General features: G+C 53.4%; 1 protein-coding gene across 1 annotated transcript; it reads left to right on the forward strand.

Annotated features, from left to right (window-relative positions):
- The first annotated feature begins 462 nt into the window (after positions 1–462).
- Positions 463–20750, forward strand: CCDC78 (coiled-coil domain containing 78). The gene is made up of 15 exons (XM_054271157.1): positions 463–546; positions 780–902; positions 1090–1176; positions 1366–1566; positions 6102–6245; positions 6323–6376; positions 7001–7089; positions 8764–8833; positions 9524–9649; positions 10463–10674; positions 11656–11791; positions 13937–13980; positions 16132–16198; positions 17720–17820; positions 19832–20750. The coding sequence occupies exons 1-15, from the start codon at positions 514–516 to the stop codon at positions 20748–20750; spliced, it is 2406 nt and encodes an 801-aa protein (XP_054127132.1). The 5' UTR covers positions 463–513.
- The last annotated feature ends 3 nt before the right edge of the window (positions 20751–20753 follow it).

The following is a 20753-nucleotide window of genomic DNA, read 5'->3' on the forward strand; positions in this document are numbered from 1 at the left end:
AGTGAGTTTCTACCTTAAACCAATCCAAAAGTGCCAACATCACCCATAAAATGGAGGACAACAACAAGAAGAAGAAGGACAGGACACACCCAGATTCCTCCATCTTGTCCCCTGAACCCCCATTCTAAAAACCCCAAAAATCTATTTTTCACCCCATGACAAACTAACCATCATTCTACTTAGACTTTCATGGCTTGCAGATCCTCATGTAAGGTTGGTAATTTTTTCCATGGCTAAAATCAAAGTCCCAGGGGTCTTGGGCTCTGTGCCAAGGTCTCTGAGCTCCCTGGCAGGGGTTTGAGCCCTCCAGGGCAGCCAGAGGGATGTCCTGAATTCCAACACCCAGGGTGGCTGGAAGGTTTGGAGCCACCTTAAAATGCAGGTGGGAGCCTCTGGTAACCAGAGTTGGTAGCAACAGTGCTGAACCTCCTTGGAGAAATCCCTTGGAGATCCTTCCTGGGCTCCTCAGTCACTGCCTGCCCAGCCCTGAGCAGAGCCCTGGCCTCTGAGCACATGGATCCTGGAATTACTGCAGAGAATGAGAGTGTGAGTATCCTGACAGAGCACCTTGCTGCCCAAAAATCCAGCTGTGAACGTCTGCAGCCCCTCCCCAGCTCGTGGATCAGCACTCTGGCAAGGAAATCCTCCCCACAGGGGAGAAATGGCTGCTGAAGTCTGGCTGGGATCTGTCCAGGCTCTGAAAAGCTGGATGGGCAGGGCTGGGATGGGCAGGGGGAGAGCAGGGCCCAGCTGGAGCTGCTCTGTGCCCCCAGGTGCAGCTGGAGGACAGGAACCAGGAGGGGCAGCAGCCTGGAGACCCACAGGAGGAGATGGAGGAACTGCCTGGCTCCAGCATGGACTTCCCAGCCAGGATGGTCCTGAGTGAAGAGGAAAAACTGAAGGTAAAACTTTGGGAGCTGGAGGGAACTGAGCTGTGATGGCCACTGGATGCACAGTGGGAAATCTGAAAATTCCTCCTTCTGGGGGAGCTGTGTTGTGCTCAAACATCACACTGGCCTCTGAACTCATCCACGGCCTTCACTGGCCTCAGAACTCATCCATGGCCTTCACTGCCTTTGTGCCCCCCAGATTTCCAAGGACCTGGTGGATCTCCAGATTGAGACAAACAGGATGAAGGAGCGTTACGAGACAGAGAACTTCCAGCTGAAAACCATGGTACCACTTTGGGAACAGCCCCTTCCAGCCCTTCCCTCAGCTCTGCAGCTCCCAGCACAGACCTGTGCCCTGCTGCCATCTCCTCCTGGCTCGAGAGGGAGCTGAATCCCCAGATCCCGAGGAATTCCCGTGAAATCCGCTCTGGTTTGGGGCTGGCTGCGCTGCCCTGACCCTGCTGTCGCTGTGCAGATGCAGGAGCTGGAGAGGCAGGTGCAGGAGCTGGAGCAGGGCCGGGATTCCCTGCGGGAGGAGCGGGATTCCCTTCGGGAGGAGCGAGATTCCCTCCGGGAGCGCCTGCAGAGCCTGGAGAGCAGCCGGCAGGAGCTGGGGCAGGAGTTCATCATCCTCAAGAGCAACTACCTGGCCCTGGGCAGGGAGCTGGACAAGGAGGTGAGGAGGCTGCAGGGATCATCCCACACCTCATCCCAGGGGTTATCCCACAGTTCCAGCTCCACCTCACCTTCCCTGCCTGCAGGGGCCTTGCTTGGCTTTCATTTGTGCAGCCCCATCACAGCTCAGGGCCAGCGAGGTTTCTCATGCAATTGTACCAAGGTTCTTCTTGAGGTATCTCTTAAAGGTCACCAAGAACGACCCAGTGACACCCCTGCCATGGCAGGGACACCTCCCACTGTCCAGCCTGGCCTTGGGCACTGCCAGGGATGCAGGGGCAGCCACAGCTGCTCTGGGCACCCTGTGCCAGGGCCTGCCCACCCTCACAGGGAACAATTCCCAATTCCCAATATCCCATCCAGCCCTGCCCTCTGGCAGTGGGAGCCATTCCCTGTGTCCTGTCCCTCCATCCCTTGTCCCCAGTCCCTCTCCAGCTCTCCTGGAGCCCCTTCAGGCCCTGGCAGGGGCTCTGAGGTGTTCCTGGAGCTTCTCCTCTCCAGGTGAGCACCCCCAGCTCTCACAGCCTGGCTCCATCCTTGGGGCATCTCCATGGGCTCCCCTGGACTCTCTCCAGCAGCTCCAGGTCCTGCTGCTGTTGTTCCCCAGGGCTGGGGCAGCTCTGCAGGTGGGGTCTCACCTGAGGGGGCAGAGGGGCAGAATCCCCCCTTCTGCTGCCCACACTGGGGGCCCAGCCCAGCCCAGGGGGGCTCAGGGTCCCAGCACACCCAGGACATGTCCAAGCTCTGAGCTGTGACAAGGCACAGCCTGGGCTGGGGATTGTCCCTGGGGGTTGATGTGACACAGCTCCTCCTCACAGGGCCTGCAGGCCTGCCCTGGTAATGGGGACAGGGATGAGGACAGGGATGGGTACAGAGATGGGGACAGGGCTGGGACAGGGATGGGGACAGGGATGAGGACAGGAATGGGTACAGAGATGGGGACAGGGCTGGGACAGGCTGGGGACAGAGTTGGGGACAGGGCTGAGAACAGGGATGGGGGCAGGAACGGGGACAGAGCTGGGGACAAGGTTGGGGACAGGGATGGGGACAAGGTTTGGGACAGGGATGAGGACAGCCTGGGAACAGGGATGGGGACAGGAATGGGGACAGGGATGAGGACAGGAATGGGGACAGGGATGGGGACAGAGCTGGAGACAGAGCTAGGGACAAAGCTAGGGACAAAGCTGGGGATAGGGCTGGGGGCAGAGCTGGGGACAGGGCTGGGGACCGGAATAGGGATAGGGATGGGGACAGAGTTGAGGATAGAACTGGGGGCAGGGCTGGAGACAGAGCTGAGGACAGGATGAGGACAGAGCTGGGGACAGGGATGAGGACAGAACTGTGGACAGGGCATGGCTGCCCCGCCGGTCCCGTCCCCCCGGGCAGATCCCTCCCTCCCTCCGTCCCTCCCTGCCGTTCCCCGGCGCTGCCCGGGGGTCACGGCGGGGCTGCGGGGCCGCTCCCCCGGCGCTGCCAGCCCCCTTTGTTTCCCTTTTTTCTGCTTGGCTTGCGCAGCCCGCACGTGAACGGGTTGGAGCCGCTCTCATTGCGGCCGGCGGGAAGGGGCCCGGCAGCTTTCAGGTCGGAAAGTTTCTAAAAACCCCGAATTCAAGCAAGTTTCCGACGGCTCCTTAAGGGACAAACACCTTCCCGCTGCCTGCTCGCTCAGCAAGGATTAACCGGAGGTTTTGGACCCAGATTTGTGTATTTTTGTGGCTACTTCAATAGCCCTTCCTCTGTCCCCTCCTCTCCCCCCTGCCGCTTCTGCTGTTTTTGAATGGATGGAACGAGTGACACGATGCTGCTCCCTCCCTCCCCCAGCAGCGTTGCTGCCGCAGCTCAGTGACCCGGTTTTCCAGGGAGGATGTGCGGCAGGAATGCTGCCCTGCTCCAGTGTCCGCATGGGCTGTGCAGGGCAGGACAGTGATCACCCTCGGGCAGGCAGCGTTTGTCTCCCAGGAGCCGGGAATCGGGGATTCCTCACAGCTCAGCTCCTGCAGGGGGGGATCCCAGCCCGCGGTCCCGCTGCAGCGCAGGGAGGAGCGGCCCAGCCGTCAGCGCTCTCGGCTGCCTCTCGTCCCCAAGGGGGTGCAATGTGTTTGTCAAAACCGGCGTTTCCAGGCAGCTGACATCTCTAAATGATGGGTTTAGCGGGTTGGAGGCAATAACACACGGTTTTCACATGGATCCCGGGGTGGCACAGAGGTGAAAGCACGTGGATTCAGTTCTGTGCCAGAGAGCATCCTGAGGAACCGTAGAGTCCAGGAATGCTTTGGGGTGGAAGGAATTTAAACCCCACCTGATTCCAGCCCCTGCTGTGGCAGTGTTCACAGGGGGTCTTGGATGAAGGAAGAGATGAGGATCTGACTCCATGTTTCAGAAGGCTTGATTTATTATTTTATGATATATATTACATTAAAACTATACTAAAAGAATAGAATCAGAAGGCTGGCTAAGAATAGAAAAGAAGGAATGATAACAAAGCTTTGTGGCTTGGGCTCTGTGTCCAAGCCAGCTGGGCTGTGATTGGCCATTAATTAGAAACAACCACACGAGACCAATCACAGATGCACCTGTTGCATTCCACAGCAGCAGATAATCAATGTTTACATCTTGATCCTGAGGCCTCTCAGCTTCTCAGGAGGAAAAATCCCAAGGAAAGGATTTTCCATAAAAGTTGTCTGCGACACCTGCCACGGGAAACCTTTCCCAGAGCAGGTTGCTCCGAGTGCTGAAGCAGGGCCAGAAGCCAGAGGTGAATTCCTTGGATGTCCTCCATGTGCCAAGGAGTTTACCCCAGTTCCTTGGCTCCCGCTCCCAAAAATCCCCGCCTGAAGCCAGCGAGGCTCCAGCTTGGCAGCCTGGCACTTGTCGGGACATGGGCCTCTTGCTCATTATTTTCCCAGCGCGGACTTTCCCAAAGGAAACGGGAACAGCAGCCTGCGGTTCTGCCCCCTCCCCTTCCCCGGCGCTCCTCTGGGGCAGACAATGAGCCCTTTACACATTCCCAATTACAAGTGCTACTTGTGACCTTGCCAATATGTTGTCATGGCTGCTGGGCGCAGGAGCGGCTCGGAGCGCATTGACGGCCCCGGGGCCGGGAGCAGCCGCAGCCCGGGCTTGTGGCGGCTCCTTTGTGCGGGGATCCCGCGGGATCGGCCCGGGAAGGGCTCCCGGAGATGTCGGGCAGGCACTCGGGGCCTGTTCCTCACTCGCTGTAAATTCTTCCTTTTCAAGGCTCTGACCTTCCCTCGCTCTCCGTTTCCTTCTCCTTTTGTGCCCCGGGCTCGGCGCAGCCCCCGAGGGGACCCAAACGCGCTCTGGGTTTTCCCTGGAGCCGCGCCAGGCTCGGGAGCCCTGGAAAGGCAGCGGAGCCCAACTCAAACCGGGCACTGCCCCTTTTTTATTTTGGCTAAACCGGTCCCTGTGACCCCTGCGATCAAACTGTCAGGGTGACAGCTGCAGATGGATCGCCGGGAGCCGGGAACAAGCGGAGCTGTCTGTGCCGAGCTGTCAGGTCTCACAGCTGTATCTCTCACCTCTTTGTCAGCTCCTTTCTCCCCGCTCTCCCCCAGCCCGCTCCGCGCTATCTTTTGATAAGCTATTCTCTCCACGGATGACTCAGATGACCTCTGCCTCCCATCCTCCGATTCACTGCCATGGTAACAATTACTCAAGCTTGTCCCCAGCCACAAACCTCATCAGAGCTTTGTTATCTACACAGAAACCCTCCCGGGAGACATGAATTCCCCCAGTGTTCCCTCCAGATCACCTGGAACGGAGCTTTCCTCGTTCACATCCTCTTTATCTTCTGGAAATGTGTCACTCCACAGCAGCAGCACTGCTCTGAAACACTGCCCACACTGGCTGTGGGCTGGGGAGAAATCCCATCCAGCTGGGAATGTGTCATCTGCAGGGATGGATGGATGGATGGATGGATGGATGGATGGATGGATGGATGGATGGATGGATGGACAGGGATGGACAGGGATGGATGGATGGATGGATGGATGGATGGATGGATGGATCCGTAGATGGATGGATGGATGGATGGATGGATGGATGGATGGATGGATCCATGGATCCATGGATTCCTGGATCCATGGATGAATGGATGGAGAAGACTTGGCCCTTCTCCTTGTGCTGTGGAGCCCAGCACTGCTCAAAGCTGCTCCATGGGGAAGGACGTTCCTGAAGGGTTGGGAAGCTGAATGGAGGGTGCAGGGTGGGGGTGAGGAGGGAGCTGGAGGCTGCAGAGGTGGTGGCAGAGCTGTGCCAGGGCTGGCTCAGGGTTTGAGTGTGGATTTTAGTGTGAGATGTGCAGAGGGATAACATTCCGTGGGAATAACTCTGCTGCCTGGAGTGCATTTCCATGTAAAGTAGAAAATCACTCTGGACATGGGAGACAGAACCAAAATTCAAACTTGATTTGGGGAGGGCAGAGGCTGCCTGCCTGGAGCACCCACCAGGAGCAGCAGGGATGTGCTGGCCAAAGGGGGATTTCAGAAGTTCTCTCCTTCTTGTTTGACCTTGCAGGTGCTGAGGAATGAGGAGCTGACCCAGGAGCTGCTCAGCCTGGCCAAGGAGAGCAGCCTCCCCCCTGGCCTGGCCCATCCCTCCTCCCCGGGGCTGGGAAGAGGGAGAGCAGCAGGACAGCCCCACTCTGCTCACAGGGACAAGGTGAGGGACTCTCTGCCCTCCCACCAGCCCCTCAGAGAACAGGGATCCACCAGGCCCCTTCTTGTCTCTCCCCAAAGCAGCCCGAGGATGCAGCCGCCCCTGAGCACGAGCAGCAGGAGCTGGAAAGAAACGTGAGTGTGTGCAGGGGTCTGCTGCAGGATCCTGGGAAGCAGAGGGGGATGGATTCCAACCCTGGCTGGCACCTCCTGCTGCTAACTTGAGTTTTGTGGATCAGCTGATGCCTTGATTCATTTTAAATCCTTTTTTTAAACCCTGCAGTTACAAAACGAGCCAGGAATAGCTGCAGATGTGCAGGCAGAGCTGGGGAGGGCAGAGGTGATTCCCTGGGTCCGTGCCCTGGCAGGGGAACACAGGCAGCAGCTTAGAAGCCACCAAATGCAGAGGAGAAATTTTTTCCTCTTTTCACACTTGAGAAATCTGGGGGTGATGAAGCTCCCAAAACTGAGCGCGCAGAGATGGTCCCTGCCTCCTCCCCATCTGCAGCCCTTGCAGAACCAGCCTGGGCTCCTCCACCAGCTCCTGCTGGAATCTGCCTCTCAACGTGAGAGCCACACATGTGCCCCTGCACGTGCCCTGGCTGGCAGCAAACTCCATTCCTGCCCCTCCCAGCCCCACCAGGCCCTCCCCCAGCATGACACTGCCCGGCTGGACAAGGGCTCGGCTCCAGCTTCTCCCCACTTTGTCCTCTCTTCACTCAGCCTTCTGCCTCATCTTCCTCTTCGTTTGTCCCTCAGTTGCCTGGAAACCAGGATCGCATAAAAGCAGAGCTGGAAAAGCTGAAGAAAAGGCAGGAGGAGCAGCAGCAGAAGCTGGAGGAGCGAGTGTGAGTGTCCCTGTGCTTGGCCTGGTGTTTGTGGGACTGGATGTGACCCACGGAGCAGGAGGGGAGGCAGCCTGCCTTGTGGGGTACAGGGAAGGAATGAGGCCTGGAAGGAAAACCTGATGGTTTCAAAGCGCTTCAGAGCTGTCAGATGGAAGTTGGTGGTGTCCAGGGACACCTTGAAAATCCACTTTGTGACACACAGCAAAGTGTGACATCCCAGAGATTAATCCAGCCCAGCCCTTGCCCACAGAGGGGCTTTTCCATCTCCTTGGAATGGGGTTGATGTCCCAGGAAGGGCTGCCCTGTGACCGTGTTCACAGGGGTTCTTGGATGAGGGAAGAGATGAGGATCTGGCTCCATGTTTCAGAAGGCTTGATTTATTATTTTATGATATATATTACATTAAAACTATACTAAAAGAAGAGAAGAAAGGATTTAATCAGAAGGCTGGCTAAGAATAGAATAGCAAAGAATGATAACAAAGGCTTGTGGCTCAGCTCTGTGTCCAAGTCAGCTCATTGTGATTGGCCATTAATTATAAACATCCAACATGAGACCAATCCCAGATGCACCTGTTGCATTCCACAGCAGCAGATAATCATTGTTTACCTTTTGTTCCTGAGGCCTCTCAGCTTCTCAGGAGGAAAAATCCTAGGGAAAGGATTTTTCATAAAAGATGTCTGTGACACTGCCCCATCAGGAATGCTGCAGGACCCGACCCTCTGAACTGTGCAGGGTGTTCATCCTCACTGGGGAGAGGTTTTGTGGCACTGGTTTGCGCACATTTGGAGGCTGGCAGCTGCTGCTGGGAGATTTCTGTCATTCCAAAGTGATTTTCTTCCCAAAGCTGCCTGTGTTTGACCTATGGAGAATCACAGAACCCCAGAATGGGTTGGGTTGGAAGGGACCCTAAAGCCCATCTCCCTTGCCATGGCAGGGACACCTTCTACTATCCAGGGTTGTTCCAAGCCCCATCCAGCCTGGCCTTGGGATGGGATGGAGAATATGAAAAATGCCAATCACTTGTTTTTAGAATTTTAAAAGTTTAATAGTAATAAAATGTTTAAAAAATTAGTAATACAATTAGAGTCATAATAACTTGGACAAATTGAATTAGGACAATATGAGACAATAGAGACAAAGAGTTACAGATGTCCGGGTACCTTTTCTGGTCAGCAGGAGCCCGAAAAAGGACCCACATTAACAGAGGATTAACCCTTAAAAACAACAGCCCGTTGAATATTCATACACTTCATACATGATGCATAAATTCCATTTAAATACAGGATTCTGTCTGGTCATCATCAGCTTCTTCTTCTGAATCCTGACAGCGCCTTCGAGGCAGGAAGAAGTTCTGATCAGATTTCTTCTGATAAGAGGGCAATAAATTCTTTTTCTCTGAAAGATTCAGGTGTCCTGTGGCTGCTATCTCGCTGCAAGCCCTTTCTTTAAAAAAAGTATCCTACATAGCACAGTTTCTATTTTAACAATTTTTATAACCCAAAACTATATTTACCACAGTACTTAAGAGAATTAACACAGCATCACTTTCTAACACAACACATACAATATTCATTTGAATATTTGCGAAAAGCCAACCATAAAATACACGCATTTTTCACAGAGAAGGAGTCAGGGCAGTTCAATAACCCCATTCTCCCGCTGTGTGTGCAGGCTGGCGCTGGGGCAGGAGCTGCAGGAGGCGAAGGGAGCGGCCGGGGCGGTGCGGGCAGAGCACTCAGCGGTGAGCAGGGATGCCGCCCCACAGCATCCTCCAGGCTGGGGTGCCCCAATCCCGGCCCCCAGCTCCTCTCCCTCCGCAGGGAGCTTGGCACACTGTCGTAGGAAGGGGACCAGGACACCAGCTGGTTCATCACAGGTCCAGTTTATTAAAGAAAGCATCAAACACTTATACAGCAAATAATAAGCTTATGAATATTCTGTAAGCCAAGCAATCTATTGGTTAAACTATACCATGAACTCTTCCTCATTTCTTAGGGTTTACATCTCTCTTTTCTCATTACTCTTTCACCACTTGTTATCATACTACAGCTAGGCCCAAGGACACACTATCTAGCAGGTGCAGGACTTGGAGTCAGCCACGGTTCTGCACTTTTCCAGTCTCTAGTCAGCCAAATTCCCAACAGCACACCCAGCTTCTCCCGTGCAGGTTCCCCCTGCACGTGGTGGAAGCGCTGCCTGCAGAGCCGGTGGGAGGAATTTTGCTTGCTGGTTTTCCATAAAGAGTTGGTGGCATCACCGGGGTGCGGGGTGGCAAATGACAGAAAGTGGCAGGGGAATGGGGATTATAAATATTTCCAGTGGGTTCCTCTGAAAACCCGGGAGCTTCCCAGCTGTAGTGAAGGCAGATACCTGGGAATGAAGGCCCTCAGCCCTGAGGAGTGTCTCAGCAGGGTTTCTGTGTCTGTGCCAGGCGCTGCTCTCAGCCCAGGCCCGGCTGCACGAGGTGGAGGCGGAGAACGCGCGGCTGCAGCTGCAGCTGAAGGAGCTGAACGAGGAGTATCGGTGCCGGCTGGCACAGTGCCTGGGGGACCTGGCTGTGGGTACCCCCGGGAGGGGCACAGAGCCATCGGTGCCGGCTGGCACAGTGCCTGGGGGACCTGGCTGTGGGTACCACACCCGGGAGGGGCACAGAGCCATCCTCAGTGGGGAGGGATCCACAAAGATCATGGATCCAGCTCCTGGCCCTGCACAGACCCCCAACAATCCCACCCTGGGCATCCCTGTCCAAGCTCTCCTGGAGCTCTGGCAGCCTTGGGGCTGTGCCCAGCACCCTCTGGGTGAAGAACCTTTCCCAAAATTCAGCCTGACCCTGCCCTGGCCCAGCTCCAGCTGTTCCCTCAGACATCTCCATACTGGCACCCTCCTCTTGTAGGCTGCGGCAAATAAATTAGAGTAAATATATAAAGAAAGGGGTTTTTTAATCCCTGTAATCTGACCAAGAAAAGTCCCAGCAGAAGCTCACTGACAATCCAGGAAATCTGCACAGGGGAGCTGCCATAGAACCATGGAATGGGTTGGAAGGGATTTTAAAACCCATCCAGTGCCACCCCCTGCCATGGGCAGGGACACCTTCCACTAGAGAATGTGACTCCAAGCCCTGTCCAAGGGTTGGGTTGGAAGGGACCCTAAAGCCCATCTCCCTTGCCATGGCAGGGACACTTTCCACTATCCCAGGTTGTTCCAAGCCTGGCCTTGGACACTGCCAGGGATGCAGGGGCAGCCACAGCTGCTCTGGGCACCCTGTGCCAGGGCCTGCCCACCCTCACAGGGAACAATTCCTAATTCCCACATCCCCTCTAACCCAGTGGGAAGCCATTCCCCCTGGATTTCTCTCTCTGTGCACTTACAGAACTACATGGACAGCAAGCCCAACAGCGTGCCAGGAACCAGCAAAGCCCCAGCTGGCCACGCTGCCATGCAGAGGTTTGTGGACAGCATGCTCAGGGACATCCAGGCCTCCTACAGGCGCCGTGAGGAGCAGCTGGCCCGGGCAGCCCGGGGCTACAGGAAACGCCTGAAGGAGCTGGCCAAGAAACACGAGAACCTGCTCATTGCCTATGGGTAAACCCCAGCACCTCCTCTTCCTCCTCAGGGCCAGCTGGAACAGCCCCACAGCAGCCAATCCTGCCCTGGAAGGAGGCAGGCAAGGCTCCCTAGTGGAGCAGAGGGCCTGGGATGCACATTGATCCCCCTGCTCCTGAATGCACATTGATCCCCCTGCTCCTGGCAATCTGGAGTGCACATTGATCCCCCTGCCCCTTGCAATCTGGAATGCACATTTATCCCCCTGGTCCTGTTAATCTAGAATGCACATTGATCCCCCTGCTCCTGAATGCACATTGATCCCCCTGCTCCTGGCAATGTGGGATGCACATTGATCCCCGTGCTCCTGAATGCACATTGATTCCCTTGCTCCTGGCAGTCTAGAATGCACATTGATCCCCCTGCTCCTGGCAATCTGGAATGCACATTTATCCCCCTGGTCCTGTTAATCTAGAATGCACATTGATCCCCCTGCTCCTGAATGCACATTGATCCCCCTGCTCCTGGCAATCTGGGATGCACATTTATCCCCCTGCCCCTTGCAATCTGGAATGCACATTTATCCCCCTGCTCCTGAATGCACACTGATCCCCCTGCTCCTGGCAATCCAGCACCAAGCTGCCTCCAGCTGCACGTCAGGGTGCTCTGGACCCCGTGGAGCTGCTTTGCACATATGTTCCTCCCACTCCCAACGCAGGGTGAGAGATTGAGCCCACGGCGGATGGTGTGGAAAGGCAGAGGTACCACAAATAGCTCCACCTCCCAGCCCATCCCTGCGGCGCTCGCAGCGCTCTCGGCAGCTTGGGCCGTGGGAAGCAGCAGAAATACCCGTGGTAGAAAAGCCACAAATAGCTCTGGGACAAGCTCCCCTCAGAAACTCTCCCACTTTCCCTTTGCAGGTGGCCAGAGCCAGCGGGTCCCAGTGAGCGGCACCCCAGGAGCAGCAGAGCTCTGGTGGTGTCACCCAGAGGGACAGACAGTGACCCTGTGCTGTTTCAGGCTGCAGCAGGAGCAGATCCGCGCCCTGGGCAGCACTGCCATGGACTGTGGCCCTGCCGAGCTCCACCTGACCATCACTGACCCTGAGCTGCTGGCAAACAGCTCCCGGGAGCTGAACCGCCTGCGGGAGCGCAAGGCAAGGCTGGAGCTGCAGGAGCTGCAGCAGGGAGGGAGGGAGCTGGGAACAGGGCCATGAGCCCTCTCCTTAAGGCATTTGTAGCATTGGTTAGGTTGGAAAAGCCCTCTCAGGGCTTTTGTAGCATTGGTTAGGTTGGAAAAGCCCTCTGAGATCACCAAGGCCAGCTGTTCCCTGTGATCATGTTCACAGGGGTCTCAGGTTGAGGGAAGAGATGAGGATCTGGCTCCATGTTTCAGAAGGCTGATTTATTATTTTATTATATATATTATACTAAAACGATACTAAAAGAATAGAAGAAAAGATTTCCTCAGAAAGCTGGCTAAGAATAGAATAGGAAAGAATGATAACAAAGGCTTGTGGCTGAGACTCTCTGTCCGAGCCAGCTGACTGTGATTGGCCATTAATCAGAAACAACCACATGAGACCAATCACAGATGCACCTGTTGCATTCCACAGCAGCAGATAACCATTGTTTACATTTTGTTCCTGAGGCCTTTCAACTTCTCAGGAGGAAAAATCCTAAAGAAAGGATTTTTCATAAAAAGATGTCTGTGACAGTTCCCCCAGCACTGCCAAGGCCGCCACTCAGCCATGTCCCCAGGTGCCACAGCCACGCTCTCCCTGAGAGTTTGCTGTGCCTGGGCCACAGGCAGGGCACACAACAGTCACCTCCATGTGACAGAATCGTGGAATCATGCAATGGGTTGGGTTGGAAGGGGCCTTAAAGCTCATCTTCTTCCACCCCTGTGTTGTGACTCCTCGAAAGAGTGATCAATGCCACAATCAGGATTACTATTTGTGGTATTTGCAGGGGTTTTTAGGATGAGGTGAGAGATGAGAATTTGATTCTGTGCTTTTTAAAGGTTGATTTAATATTTTATGTTATTATATTATATTAAAGAATACTAATATATACTATATTTTATATTATCTATATAATTATATACTAATAAATACTACATAATTATATACTAATAAATACTGTATTATTAATCTCCTAATATATATGTATACAATATATTAATATCTATTATATTATATATTATATTTATATATAATTTATATGTAAATATATTTATATATAAATTATATATAAATTATGTATAATTCATTATATAAATATATAATCAATATCTATTTATAGATATATTTTAATATATTATATATAGTATACTAATACTGAAATATATATATTAGCATAGTATATAATAATATATACTATATATAAAATACATATAGTATTTATTAGCATATATTATATTATATTATATTATATTATATTAATACTGAAACTATACTAAAGAATAGAGAAAGATACAGAAGGTTTAACAAGAATGATCATAAAAATCATGGCTCTTCAGAGCTTTGACATAGCTGGCCGTGATTGGTCATTAATTAAAACAATTCCCATGCTGGGTAAACAATCTTTAGACTACATTTTAGAGTAGTAAACACAGGAGAAGCTGAGGCTTCTCAGCTTCGCAGGAGAAAATCCTAGGTAAAGAGGATTTTTCAGGAAATATGACAGTGACACCACCCCTGCTATGGCAGGGACACATTCCACCATCCCAGATGGCTCCAAGCCCCATCCAGCCTGGCCTTGGGCACTGCCAGGGATAGGGAAATGTCCTCCCCCTGGGCAAATGTGGGCCTTGATTTGCACAGGATGCATTTATTTAGAAATTCAGAGGAGGGGAGACCTGAAACCTTCAGACTCTACAACCCCTGGTTTCCTTGGCGGGGCACTGGTGGCTGTGGGAGCGCTGGGATACCTTGTGCCACTTCCAAGGGCACAAAAGAAAAGAGGGATAATGTCATTTTACATGTGCAGACAGTGACAGGACAAAGGGAATGGATTTAACTAACAAAGGAGAGATTTAGGTTGGATGTTAGGAAGGAATTGTTCCCTGTGAGGGTGGGCAGGCCCTGGCACAGGGTGCCCAGAGCAGCTGTGGCTGCCCCTGCATCCCTGGCAGTGCCCAAGGCCAGGCTGGGCAGGGCTGGGAGCAGCCTGGGATGGTGGGAGGTGTCCCTGCCATGGCAGGGGTGGCACTGGGTGGGCTTTAAGGTCTTGATGATGGCAGGATCTGGGATTGCAATGTGTTCGTGTTCACAGGAATTCTGTTCTTCTTTTTCCTCCAGAAAAGCCTGAAAGGAGCCTCTGCCCTCGCAGCGCCCCCGGAGCAGTAAGTGCTGTTTCTGCCTTGGGATATCTGCCATTCCACATTCCCATGGACGTATGGGTTGAGGGATGCTGTTTGCATGGCTGGAGGCAGCCATAGGCAGGGAAAGAGCTGCTGGGGCTGCTCTGGGAGAAGAGGCAGCTGTCCCCTCTCCTGCAGGAAGGGACTTGGTCACTGGGCCTGGATCCAAGAAAGCTCTTAAGCACACATTTGATTTAATCGTGTTTTTAGCCCCACTGACCTCTTTGAAAGCCGAAGTTAAGCACATGCCCAAGTGCTTTGGTGGATCACAACCTGAGAGAGGCCCGTGAGACACCACCAATTTGAGAGAGTCCTGTTTTTCCTCCTTCCCAGTGCAGGAGTTTGCCTGGAATCCTTTGGTGCCACCGTGCTGACACCTCCCTGGCCTCCCAACAAACCCTGAAATTGCTAAATTTTGATGTGTCTCTTCCCCTGCTCCATTATCCTGCTAAAACTCAACCAGCTATGGCTGTGGAGGGGTGGAACAAAGCACAGGAGAAACCTGAGCTGGGGTTTTCAGCACTTTAGAATACGTGGTCACCTAGAAAACATGTCAGATATTCCATTAGCTGGATGCCAGCACTGAGGAGTGGGTGAGTGCCAGAGCCCCTGGGCTCTGGAGGAGTGGTTCAGGCAAAAGCTTGAGCCTCAACCAGCCTCTGCCATGTATTCCACACTGAAAATAGCAATGGACCGTGAGTAAATTCAGCAATTTGGGCAGGCACCACAGGAGCAGGGCATGCAAGGTCCAGAACCTGAATTTCAGTGATGCATCTCATCATTTGGGGTTTTTTTAGCTGCCATGAGACCCCACACGCTCCACATTCTGCTGGGTTAACTTGTGTGTGTCACCAGCCAGGGTCTGTGTACAAATCACCAATGTGCCTTGAGCTGTTTGATTTTCCACCATCACTCTCATTCCATGGCTATGACAATGGGAAGATGCCACCAGCTCACATCCCAGGCAGCAGACAAAGAACTCAATGTTACAACTCACTTTAAAAGTTTTTTGGCCAATCACACAAAGCAAAAGCACATTGACAGTAGTTCTATCCAATCACCATAAACACAGTTAAAACAATGTTTGCTTATTTTGGATACAATACCTGCTTGTGAGCCTTAAAACACAATGCACAGGGCTCCATTATTAAGCTTAAAACTTCCTAACATCTCACTAGATAAACTTTTCTGCAGCTTAGGGAGTTATTCTAGACAAGCATTAATACACAGACCATTGTTCTGTTTGTCCTTGCTTTTCTACTTTTTACATAATTTTTCTGCTGACCAATCTCATGGCTGCTGCTCAGCTCCAATCACAGTTCTGCTGTCTCTGAGGCTGCCTTTTGCAGCTTTTCCAAAACCCTCTGATTTTGTGGATTCCCACAGTGTGCTGTTACCTGGCTGCTCCAGCTGGAGATGAGAGCCCTGGTGTTCCCATAGCCCTAATCCCGGGAATTCTGGTGTTCCCCCAGCCCCAGTTCTCACAGCTTCTCATCTTTGCAGAGCCTGGGCTGGGCTCGGAGGCAGCTGTTGGGAAAATGAATCCACAAACACCAGAGGTTCATGTCCAAAAAGGAGCCATAGGAGTCCTTTTAGCTTTATTCGAATAAAGGGAGAGGCCATGGGGCATTCCCTGGGATCTCTCTAATTTTTGGAGGATGCAGCCTCCTTTTTATCCTAACTTCCTGGCTGCATTTCTCTTCTCTCTTTCCCCATACCTTTAAAAAAAAAAAAAAGAATGCAAAAATACTCCCAAATATTAAAATGGCATCTACAGAAAATGACTTGGTAACATCAGCCACATCTGTATCAGAACAATATTTCTACTCAACAGATTTTCTAAATATGTAACTAGTGCCTTTATTAATAAGTAATAACATGTAAATAACTGACACATGTTCATATACCTAAAATGGTGAATTTGTATGTATGGCTGTAGATGTAGATGTGAGTTTATGCATATATGTGTGTGTATGTATGTCTGCATTCATGGAGACACATATAGATTTATATATCTGTATATTTGATCTGTGTGGAGCTGTGTGAGCTGTGTGACCTGTGTGGAGCTGTGTGGTCCCTGCAGGGGCTGGATTTGGTGTCTGGGCATGATCCATGTGAGCTCTTCCCTCACAGGCAGCTGGATGAGGAGGGCTGGGCAGAGGTCAGGAGGAAGCTCCGGGAATTCACACTCAACACCCAGGTAAAGGCTGGAACAGCCACTGGAGGCAAAGCTGATCTCCCACCCCCAGGCAGGGATGTGCTGCCTCAGCCCTGCCCTGGGGCTGCTCCAGCCTGAGGGGGAAACTTCCATGGAGTCACAGAAATCCTGAGCGGGAAGGGAAGGGACCCCAGGGATCATCCAGCCCAGCTGCTGTCCCTGCACAGACCCCCCAACAATCCCACCCTGGGCACCCCTGGAGCAGTGTCCAAACCCTCCTGGAGCCCTGGCAGCCCCGGGGCCGTGCCCGTTCCCTGGAATCACTCTCCATGCAGCCTTGCTGTGGCCTCAGCCCTCCCAGCTGGTGCTGACTCCAGGCTAATTTACTCTCCCTGCTCCTAAAGCAAGGAGAGCAGCTCCTTGGCAGTCCTGCCCACGTTTCAGAACAACCTTTTGGCATCTCTGCAATAAACTGGGGCTGATTGTTGCCCTGTGCTGGCACTGCTGGGACATCTCCAGTCCTGGGGGCAGTTCTGGGCCACTCATGACAGGAAGGGCATGGAGGGGCTGGAGGGTGTCTAGGGGAGGGAACAGAGCTGGGGAAGGGCTGGAGCACCAGGAGGGGCTGAGGGAGCTGGGAAGGGGCTCAGCCTGGAGAAAAGGAGGCTCAGGGGGGACCTTGTGGCTCTGCACAGCTCCTGACAGGAGGGGACAGCCGAGGGAGTCACAGGGAACAGGGACAGGACAAGGGGAAAGGGTCCCAAGCTGTGCCAGTGGAGGTTTAGGTTGGATATTGGGAAAATTCCTTCATGGAAAGGGTGGTCAGGCACTGGCACAGCTGCCCAGGGCAGTGATGGGGTCACCATCCCTGAAGGGATTTATAGGACATGTGGATGTGGCACTTGGGACATGGGTCAGTGATGGCCTTGGCAGTGCCAGGTTAACACCTGGATCCTTGTGAATTCCTACACAATTCCACGATTCTTTGATTCTATTTGACCTGGTTCAAGCCTAGGCTGAATCTGAATCAGCTTCCCAGGCTGGTTCCTGCTGCTGCAGGGGTATTCCCTTCCATGTCCTGGATATTCCCTTCCAGGTCCTGGGTATTCCCTTCCATGTGCTGCCTTTCCCTGTGCACAGCAACCTGAAGGAGTGCTCCAACATTCCTTGGGGATGCAAAGCTCATTCCTTGGGGGTGTAAATTTCATTCCCTGGGGATGTAAAGCTCATTCCCTGGGGGTGTAAAGCTCATTCTTTAGGGGTGTAAAGCTCATTCCCTGGGGGTGTAAATTTCATTCCCTGTGGATGTAAAGCTCAATCCCTGGGGATGTAAAGCTCATTCCCTGGGGATGTAAAGCTCAATCCCTGGGGATATAAAGCTCCACACCTGCATGGAGCCTGCCTCTGTGGCCAAAAGAAGGGAGGTGTCATGGCAGAGAGGTTGGAGTGGTGGGGAAGTGGTCGGAAGGTCAGACACACACAGCAAAGAGGGGCAGAGCAACATCACTCCCATTGCACAGATCTCTTTTTTCCCACGTTTTCTCCATGTTGTGTGCCCTGCAGGAGGAGCTGGAGCAGCAGAGGAGCCAGCTGCTGACCCGGGCTGTGGTGGCAGAGGAGCAGGTGCTGGAGCTGCAGGGATACATCGACCAGCACCTGGCCAGGTGACAGGGGGCGACAGCCCTCTCCAGGCTTGTGCCAGTGCTGGCCCATGCCCACTGCTGGCCCTGCCACAGCACTGCCCATGTCCCACTGCTTCCTGCAGCTGTGCAGGCAGCTGCCACCACCTCTTGTGGCACAGGGCATAGGACAGCAGGACAGACACTCCCCACACACCACAGGTGTCCATCCTGTGTGCTCACCCATCCTTGGGAGGAGTCACAATCATGGAAAGGGTTGGAAGTGACACAAATGTTCATCCAGTGCCACCCCTGCCATGGCAGGGACACCTCCCACTGTCCCAGGCTGCTCCCAGCCCTGCCCAGCCTGGCCTTGGGCACTGCCAGGGATCCAGGGGCAGCCACAGCTGCTCTGGGCACCCTGTGCCAGGGCCTGCCCACCCTCACAGGGAACAATTCCTCATTCCCAATATCCCATCCAGCCCTGCCCTCTGGCAGTGGGAGCCATTCCCTGTGTCCTGTCACTTTATGCCATTGTCCAAAGTCCCTCTCCCACTCTCTTGGAGCCCCTTTAAGCACTGGAAGGCACTCTAAAGGTTTCCTTGCAACCTTCACAGGAACCTAAAACCCAAAGCTGAACCTAAAGCCTAAAACCTTCAGAGTTCTTTTATTCCCAGGTTCTAACCTCAGTCCTGCCCCTGATCTGTGTTCCCCTTCCCTGGCCCATCCTGCCCTGGAGCAGGGAGAGCAGCAGGGAGGGGAAGGACCAGCAGGGCAGGTGTGGCAGGGCACGATCCCCCTGCTCCTGCCCTGGGCTGGGTCAGGCTCTGCCCTCGCCTGGCACAGCCCATGAACGCCTTTTCCTTGGGAAAGGCTGTGGGATCTGTGTGCCAGGCTCAGCTCCTGGCATGGCTCACTGCCCAGGGAGCAGTGTGGGGGTGCCAGCTGTGGGTTTCTCTGAGTCTGGATTGAAGGCACTTGAGATAGTAATTCATGTTTGGACTCAGGTATTTATTATTTCTTATCAGTAAAACAGTTTCACTACTGTGAGTTCAGCAACACGGCACAAAATGGCCAACAATCTCTTGGTACAAGGTCTTTTAAGACTAAACTATCAATTTAAGAACTGACACCTGGATTATTTTCCCTTTTAACCCGATAACTGATCCCAAAGAGCCCACAATGGGGATTTTTCCACCCAATTACAAAATGCCACTCAAACCCAAGAAGAAGAAGAAGTATGAAGGAGAAACCCAGGACAACACCTTGTGCCCTCCATCTTGCTTCCATCCAGAAGATACCAAAAATCCCAAAACCTCAATTTCTCACCACGTGATACACCTACACTGCTCTCTATAATCTATTTCACACTTTTGTGGATTCCGGTCTATCTCGAATCTAGAAAACTTTCTCCATGAATGAGGGTCAGAGTCAGTGCTGCCCTGGGGACAAGGGCACCCCAGAGCAGACAGAGAAATATTCCCTGTGTGCTCTGGGTTTCCACGTGTGTGGTGACAGTGGCATTTCCACACTGCTCATGGTGACAGTGGCACTTCCATGCTGCTCGTGGTGACAGTGGCAGTTACACGCTCCTCATGGTGACAGTGGCAGTTCCATGCTGCTCATGGTGATAGTGGCACTTCCACACTGCTCGTGGTGACAGTGGCACTTCCACACTGCTCATGGTGACAGTGGCATTTCCACACTGCTCATGGTGACAGTGGCAGTTCCACACTGCTCATTGTGAGTGGTGGCAGTGGAAATTCCACGTTGCTCATGGTGACAGCGGCACTTCCATGCTGCTCACTGTGAGTGGTGGCAGTGGCAATTCCACGCTGCTCATGGTGACAGTGGCAGTTCCACACTGCCCATTGTGAGTGGTGACAGTGGCACTTCCACACTGCACATGGTGACAGTGGCAATTCCATGCTGCTCATGGTGACAGTGGCACTTCCACACTGCCCATTGTGAGTGGTGACAGTGGCACTTCCACACTGCTCATGGTGACAGTGGCACTTCCATGCTGCTCGTGGTGACAGTGGCAGTTCCACTGCAGGTACAAGCAGGAGATCCTGCGCCTGAGGAAGGCAGAGGGCAGCGAGGTGCCCCCAGTGCCCGGTGCCAGCAGTGCCAGCCAGGAGGCAGAGCAGCCCCAGCCTTGGGAACAGCCCACTGCAGGGAAGGTCTGTGCCCCATGCAGTGCCAGGCACGGATCCTGCTCAGGCTGGGAGTGGGAACAGCCAGAGAAACCTTGTGGGTGTTTCTGCTCTGAATTCACAGGACTGAAACGAGACCAGACAGCGGCGGCTGGGCTGTGCCCTGCAGGAATTCTGCTCCTCCCTGAGCACCCCTGGGACACAGGCAGGGATCCCAGGCAGCTCTGCACTGCTGGGCTGCAGGGACAGCTTCCTCCTCCTGCTGGAATATTTTCCCTGGATGAGACCTGGACCTGGAGCAAGGGCTGCTCCTGCCTTGCTCCCCTCACCTGTGAGACAGAGCCAGGCTGGCTCAGACCAGGATTTGTGCTGGGCCTGGACAAAGGGATGAGCTGCTCTTTTACTGGGAGGGTGGGGAAAGGCTGCCCAGAGCAGCTGTGGCTGCCCCTGGATCCCTGGCAGTGCCCAAGGCCAGGCTGGGCAGGGCTGGGAGCAGCCTGGGACAGTGGGAGGTGTCCCTGCCCGTGGCATGGGGAGGAACAAGAGCAGCTTCAAGATCCCTTCAAGATCCCTTCCAACCCAGCCCATTCCATGATTCTGCGCCTCTGTGGTGGGAAAACCCCATTTTCCTCTGTGCTTGAGTGGAAAATGGAATATTATACTGATGAGCAGGGCCAAACTGATCCTGCAAGGAGGTGGGCTGGAAAGGATGGCAGAGCAAAGCCAGGAGCAGCAGCTGCTCCAACTCCAGGACCATCCAGCAGCTCAAAGACAAAGCAAAAACCTCAGAGGAACAATCAATCAAAACTTTATTTTTAAAAC

The sequence above is a fragment of the Melozone crissalis genome, unplaced genomic scaffold (assembly GCF_028551555.1).
Source record: "Melozone crissalis strain CALT ecotype California unplaced genomic scaffold, PUWL_Pcris_2 ptg000012l_1, whole genome shotgun sequence".
NCBI lineage: Eukaryota > Metazoa > Chordata > Aves > Passeriformes > Passerellidae > Melozone > Melozone crissalis.

Excerpts from the sequence above, each read along its gene's own strand:
- CCDC78 (XM_054271157.1), top strand. The coding sequence starts at position 514 with ATGGATCCTGGAATTACTGCAGAGAATGAGAGT. Across the intron at positions 6,246-6,322 it reads ACTCTGCTCACAGGGACAAG|CAGCCCGAGGATGCAGCCGC; the intron begins GTGAGGGACTCT and ends CTCTCCCCAAAG. Across the intron at positions 11,792-13,936 it reads ACCGCCTGCGGGAGCGCAAG|AAAAGCCTGAAAGGAGCCTC; the intron begins GCAAGGCTGGAG and ends TTTTTCCTCCAG.